We start from the raw sequence: 7,044 nt of genomic DNA on the forward strand, positions 1-7,044 counted from the left end.
ATATACGTTGAAGCTTGTTTTGGACATAGTTCTAATATTATGCACATTGGTCTTTGCTATCATAGTTCTAAGAGGCTGGTCTTCACCTGCGAGAATGTTCTATTGTGATTGAGAGAAAAAAATATTATATAGTGATGGGAGGAGCAAAACAGTTTCAATGCGGACATTTTTGTACCTCTAAAACTAACACCTTATACTACAAATATTTGTCTAAGGTTGAAGATTGTCATAACTGTAACTAAAATTCATTTTTATATTTATTAAATAGACTATAAACCAAGCATTTTTTCTTTTTCTTTTTCTTTTTTGGAAAATAGAAAGCTGCCTTCATTAACAATTTATTTTCAGCCATGTAAGCACTTCAAAAGTTAAATAGAATCATGTTCAAAACAAAAAAACCACCATTGATAATAGCCAGATATTGAAATTGATAAATACTTAATTGCATTCATAGCAAATACACATCTTTCCTCATATTCCATCTACTCACACTGTCCATGTCCGTTACCAACCTAACACCATGACAAACCAATACAAACCCCAAGCCTCAACAAAGCTCTCTGCACGCAAAACCTCATCAAACTTATCTTATTCCTAAAAGCATTCGACTATAGTTCGATATACCTATAATAATTATAAGGCATCCAGCGTATCAGTTTTAATTCTCTTTCAGCTCCAACACTCAAAAACCATGCATCTTCACTCTATCCTTCTTCACCAAGCCAGCCTGCAACAACCAACAATGTTCACACAAACAAATGATTAACAGACGTGAACTATAAATATAAATTATAAATATCAGAGTTTCTTCTCCCACAACAGAATGAGAGGAAAAAAATAAATATACAAAGATAAATATAAATTATAAATATCAGAGTTTCTTCTCCCACAACAGAATCGGAGGAAAAAAATAGATATACAAAGATTATTCACCTCATATCATGAATCAGAACTATTGTTTTAGTAAGATCATTGATCGACAATTCATGGTATCTCTTCCACCCATTAAGAGATTGAAGATAACAATTGCCCATTAAGAACTTCGAAATAACAATTCAACTAATAATTCAGGAATCTTGGACTGGACTTGATAGAAGATAAATCGAATTCGATTGGGAGATCATAGTTCGGTTGTGGACAATATTTGACAGTACGATTGTAGACGTGTGATTTCAGAGTATGTTTGTAGACTGGAGATAATAATTCAACCTTTTGTAGAAGATCCCATAGTAGAAACGCCCATGATCACCCTAAGAGGAGGGAGAAAATTACTACAAACCAAACAAGATAAAAGGAATGGTGAACACCATGATTCAATCATGAATCTGACTTCCTACAGCCATCCAAATATTGGAAATAGTAATCTACATTGTGGATCAGAACATTTTCAGTCTGATTCAAACTGAGGACCAGACATAACGAATCAGACTGTTCATCAGAATTCCTAACCATCATAAATTAGAGATGATGATTCAGATTCTGGATCAGAAAATCTCACCCACATCAATAAAATTAGAGATGATAATTCAAATTGTGGATCAGAATTTCTAGTTATCAGGAAATTAGAGATAATGATTCAGATTGTGGATCAGAATATCTCACACACGGCAGAAAAAATTGCATATAATAATCAAGCTAATAAATCAGAATTCTGCCACCCACTACGAAATTGGTCAAACACAGTTTCAAATATTTCAGATTGGGGATAAAAATCATTACACCCATTAAGAAACCGGAGAAAACCATTCATATAACGAGTCAGAATTCCGACACCAACTAAAAAAACTGAGGAAATAAAAACTCAGATTAAAAAACAGAATTCCTTACACTCAATAGGAAGTTGGAGACGTTCTTCCTCTGATCACCCTGAAGCTGAATAACCTTACCAAGCTCTTTATCCAGCACAACAGAACCATTACAGCAGAAATCCTTCTTAAAATCCTTAAGAATCTTATTATAATTATAGTGGACTCCAAGGCCCTGAACAGTAGTTATGCACTTCCTGCCGTTACGCTGCTGAACACGGACATGAACATACTCTTCCCCGCTCGAATCTTCAACCTCTGTCTCCTTGAACGGATCTGATACAACAACAATCACAAACCCCTTTCTGTTAACCATACCGCCAAACAAACTCAACTCTCCAAAAAATATCTGGGCAAGAACAAGAAAACAGAAACAAACCCTCTGAACAAAAATAAGAAATATTACAAACCCTGAATACCAATTTCTATTAATAAATCCCCAAAACAAAGAACACTCTCACAAAACAGATCTAAGCAAGAACAAGGCCTAAAAAACAATTACAGACCCCTTTCTGATAACCGAACCCCCAAAACAAACAAAACCCTCCCGAAATAGATTTGGGCGAGAACACGGAAGCAAAAACAAACCCTCAAAACAAAGTTCTGAACAAAAATAAGAAAAAATACAAGTCCTGAACACCAATTTCTGTTTCTAAACCCCCAAAACAAAGAAATCTCTCCAAAAACAGATCTGAGTAAGAACAAGGACAAAAAACCAATCACAGAACCCTTTCTGCTAACCGAACTCCCAAAACAAACGAAACCCTCCCGAAATAGATCTGAGCAAGAACAAGTAAACAAAGACAAACCTTCAATACAAAGTTCTGTACATAAAAAAGACAAATTACAAGCCCTAAACACCAATTTCTGTTAATAAACACCCCAAAACAAAGAAAACTCTCCCAAAACAGATCTGAACAAAAATAAGAAAAATTATAAGCCCTGAACACCAATTTCTTTTAATAAACCCCCAAAACAGATCTGAGCGAGAACAAGGACACAAAAAAACAAACCCATGGACAAAGTTTTGAACAACAATAAGAAAAGTTGCAAGCCCTGAACAACAATTTCTGCTCACAAACCCCCAAAACAAAGATAACTCTCCCAAAAAAGATCCGAGCAAAAACAAGGAATAAATAAATAAGTAACTCTAAAAACAAAGTTGCGATCAGGAATAAGAGAGCTTACCAAAAGGGCTGAGACCATCAGCAATCAAATGTGACATCAAGTAGTTTTCGAGCACTGCTTCTGTCTCCTGACTGAAAATCTCAGACCCACAATCGATCTGCCTCAACCTGGCTTTCTGTAAGTTTTGAAAATGGGCCAACAAAAGCCAGAACAAGGCAACGAGCTTGAAGAATGCGAGTGGGGAATGGAGAGCAAGAAGAACGCGATCGAACAATTTATAGGATTTTTGAGTCGGCGAGAGATTGAATTGGATCAGATTTGCACTGTCTAATCGAAATCAGATTTGTTTGAAGTTGCGGGTGGTCAATGGCGGTTGTGTATGGTTTATATGCGTGAAAACTGAGAAATGTGGGTTTGCCTTCACCTGATTCCAGCGAGGGATATCCAGGTGTCCATCTTGATGGGCCCACCAGTCATGATTCCACGTATTTTATTGGAATTTCCTTGGATGGTCCAAAGAAACTTCTGTGGTGCTTAAACTATGGACCCAACCAGTAAATATCCATAATATAAATGATACTTGCTCCACTACGAAGGCATCTAGAAGCTTGTGGTTTGTATAGCTTTGGAAAGATAGAAAAAGATATTTAAGAAAAATATCTATTCTACTTAGTTAAAGTAATTATGCAAGCATAGCTTAGTTTGATAAGTAGGAAATTTCCACGACAAGTCAGACTATGATATTGTTATGAGGATTTAGCTGTGATTTTGAGTCAAACTCATTGACCCATGTTTCATGAGTAGTGATTCAACAAGAATCCATCTCTCATGAGAATAAATGGAACACTTAGCATTCATTGGATCTAGGTGATGCTCACAAGGGTGAAGCACCGAGACTTCCTCGGAGGTCACCCATCCCAATACAACTCCAACTGGAGCGTGCTTAACTAAGAAGTTTCCTCCATGGCTAAACCCAAAGATTGCAACCCCATTTGCAAAACCTTCACCAAGTGTTGTGCCTTATGAACCATTCATTAGAAAGCTCCTTAAGCTCATCAATTGATAAGTAGGAAATTTCCATAGCAAGTCAAACTATGATATTGCTATCAGGATTTAGCTGTGATTTTGAGTCAAACTCATTGACCCATGTTTCATGAGTAGTGATTCAACAAGAATCCATCTCTCATGAGAATAAATGGAACACTTAGCACTCATTGGATCTAGGTGATGCTCACAAGGGTGAAGCACTGAGACTTCCTAGGAGGTCACCCATCCCAATACAACTCCAGCTTGAGCGCGCCTAACTACGAAGTTTCCTCCATGGCTAAACCCAAAGCTTGCAACCCCATTTGCAAAACCTTCACCAAGTGTTGTGCCTTATGAACCATTCATTAGAAAGCCCCTTAAGCTCATCAATTGATAAGTAGGAAATTTCCATAGCAAGTCAAACTATGATATTGCTATCAAGATTTAGCTATGATTTTGAGTCAAACTCATTGACCCATGTTTCATGAGTAGTGATTCAACAAGAATCCATCTCTCATGAGAATAAATGGAACACTTAGCACTCATTGGATCTAGGTGATGTTCACAGGGGTGAAGCACCGGGAGGTCACCCATCCTAGTACTACTCCAGCTTGAGCGCGCTTAACTGCGGAGTTTCCTCCATGGCTAAGCCCAAAACTTGCAACCCCATTTGCAAAACCTTTACCAAGTGTTGTGCCTTATGAACCATTCATTAGAAAGCCCCTTAAGCTCATCAATTGATAAGTAGAAAATTTCCACAGCAAGTCAAACTATGATATTGCTATTAGGATTTAGCTATGATTTTGAGTCAAACTCATTGACCCCTATTTCATGAGTAGTGATTCAACAAGAATCCATCTCTCATGAGAATAAATGGAACACTTAGCACTTATTAGATCTAGGTGATGCTCACAAGGGTGAAGCACCGAGGCTTACCGGGAGGTCACCAATCCCAGTACTACTCTAGCTTGAGCGTGCTTAACTACGAAGTTTCCTCCATGGCTAAACCCAAAGCTTGCAACCCCATTTGCAAAACCTTCACCAAGTGTTGTGCCTTATGAACCATTCATTAGAAAGCCCCTTAAGCTCATCAATTGATAAGTAGGAAATTTCCACAGCAAGTCAGACTATGATATTGCTATCAGGATTTAGCTATGATTTTGAGTCAAACTCACTGACCCATGTTTCATGAGTAGTGATTCAACAAGAATCCATCTCTCATGAGAATAAATGGAACACTTAGCACTCATTGGATCTAGGTGATGCTCACAAGGGTGAAGCACCGGGACTTCTCAGGAGGCCACCCATCCCAGTACTACTCCAGCTTGAGTGCACTTAACTATGGAGTTTCCTACATGGCTAAACCCAAAGCTTGCAACCCCATTTGAAAAACCTTCACCAAGTGTTGTGCCTTATGAACCATTCATTAGAAAGCCCCTTAAGCTCATCAATTGATAAGTAGGAAATTTCCACAGCAAGTCAAACTATGATATTGCTATCAAGATTTAGCTATGATTTTGAGTCAAACTCAGTGACCTTGGATTCTCATCAATTGATAAGTAGGAAATTTCCATAGCAAGTCAAACTATGATATTGCTATCAGGATTTAGCTGTGATTTTGAGTCAAACTCGTTGACTTTGGATTAGGAAATTTCCACAACAAGTCTCTCGTGAGAATAAATGGAACACTTAGCACTCATTGGATCTAGGTGATGCTCATAAGGGTGAAGCATCGGGACTTCCTAGGAGGTCACCCATCCCAGTACTACTCTAGCTTGAGCGCACTTAACTACGAAGTCTCCTCCATGGCTAAACCCGAAGCTTGCAACCCCATTTGCAAAACCTTCACCAAGTGTTGTGCCCTATGAACCATTCATTAGAAAGCCCCTTAAGCTCATCAATTGATAAGTAGGAAAATTCCATTGCAAGTCAAACTATGATATTGCTATCAAGATTTAGCTATGATTTTGAGTCAAACTCATTGACCCATGTTTCATGAGTAGTGATTCAACAAGAATCCATCTCTCATGAGAATAAATGGAACACTCAGCACTCATTGGATCTTGGTGATGCTCACAGGGGTAAAGCACTGGGACTTCCCAAGAGGCCACCCATCCCAGTAATACTCTAGCATGAGCGCACTTAACTATGGAGTTTCCTCCATGGCTAAACCCAAATCTTGCAACCCCATTTGCAAAACCTTCACCAAGTGTTGTGCCTTATGAACCATTTATTAGAAAGCCCCTTAAGCTCATCAATTGATAAGTAGGAAATTTCCATAGCAAGTCAAACTATGATATTGCTATCAAGATTTAGTTGTGATTTTGAGTCAAACTCATTGACCTTGGATTCTCATCAATTGATAAGTAGGAAATTTCCACAGCAAGTCAAACTATGATATTGCTATTAGGATTTAGCTGTGATTTTGGGTCAAACTCATTGACTTTGGATTAGGAAATTTCCACGGCAAACCTCTCATGAGAATAAATGGAACACTTAGCACTCATTGGATCTAGGTGATGCTCATAGGGGTGAAGCACCGAGACTTCCTAGGAGGTCACCCATCACAGTACTACTCCAAATTGAGCACACTTAACTATGGAGTTTCCTCCATGGCTAAACCCAAAGCTTGTAACCCCATTTGCAAAACCTTCACCAAGTGTTGTGCCTTACAAACCATTCATTAGAAAGCCCCTTAAGCTCATCAATTCATAAGTAGGAAATTTCCACAGCAAGTCAAAGTATGATATTGCTATCAGGATTTAGTTGTGATTTTGAGTCAAACTCATTGAAATTGGATTAGGAAATTTCCACAACAAGTCTCTCATGAGAATAAATGGAACACTTAGCACTTATTAGATCTAGGTGATGCTCATAGGGGTGAAACACTAGGACTTCTCGAGAGGTCACCCATCCCAGTACTACTCTAGCTTGAGCGTGCTTAACTATAGAGTTTCCTCCATGGCTAAACCCAAAGCTTGCAACCCCATTTGCAAAACCTTCACCAAGTGTTGTGCCTTATGAACCATTCATTAGAAAGCCCCTTAAGCTCATCAATTGATAAGTAGGAAATTTCCACAACAAG

General features: G+C 38.2%; 1 protein-coding gene across 1 annotated transcript; it reads right to left on the reverse strand.

Annotated features, from left to right (window-relative positions):
- Positions 1–421: 421 nt before the first annotated feature.
- LOC149532712 (protein translation factor SUI1 homolog 1-like) lies at positions 422–3,179 on the reverse strand. The gene is made up of 3 exons (XM_089806465.1): positions 2,994–3,179; positions 1,828–2,081; positions 422–727 (listed from the first exon to the last, which is right to left on the reverse strand). Exons 1-3 carry the CDS (start codon positions 3,028–3,030, stop codon positions 683–685), a joined length of 336 nt encoding a protein of 111 aa, XP_089662591.1. The 5' UTR covers positions 3,031–3,179; the 3' UTR covers positions 422–682.
- Positions 3,180–7,044: the final 3,865 nt, after the last annotated feature.

This window comes from Cupressus sempervirens, chromosome 10, assembly GCF_028749045.1.
Source record: "Cupressus sempervirens isolate cs-2001-9-10 chromosome 10, ASM2874904v1, whole genome shotgun sequence".
NCBI classification, from domain to species: Eukaryota; Viridiplantae; Streptophyta; class Pinopsida; order Cupressales; family Cupressaceae; genus Cupressus; species Cupressus sempervirens.

Excerpts from the sequence above, each read along its gene's own strand:
- LOC149532712 (XM_089806465.1), bottom strand. The coding sequence starts at position 3,030 with ATGTCACATTTGATTGCTGATGGTCTCAGCCCTTTTG. Across the intron at positions 2,082-2,993 it reads TGATGGTCTCAGCCCTTTTG|ATCCGTTCAAGGAGACAGAG; the intron begins GTAAGCTCTCTT and ends TTGTTGTATCAG. Across the intron at positions 728-1,827 it reads TCTCCAACTTCCTATTGAGT|GCTGGCTTGGTGAAGAAGGA; the intron begins GTAAGGAATTCT and ends TGGTTGTTGCAG.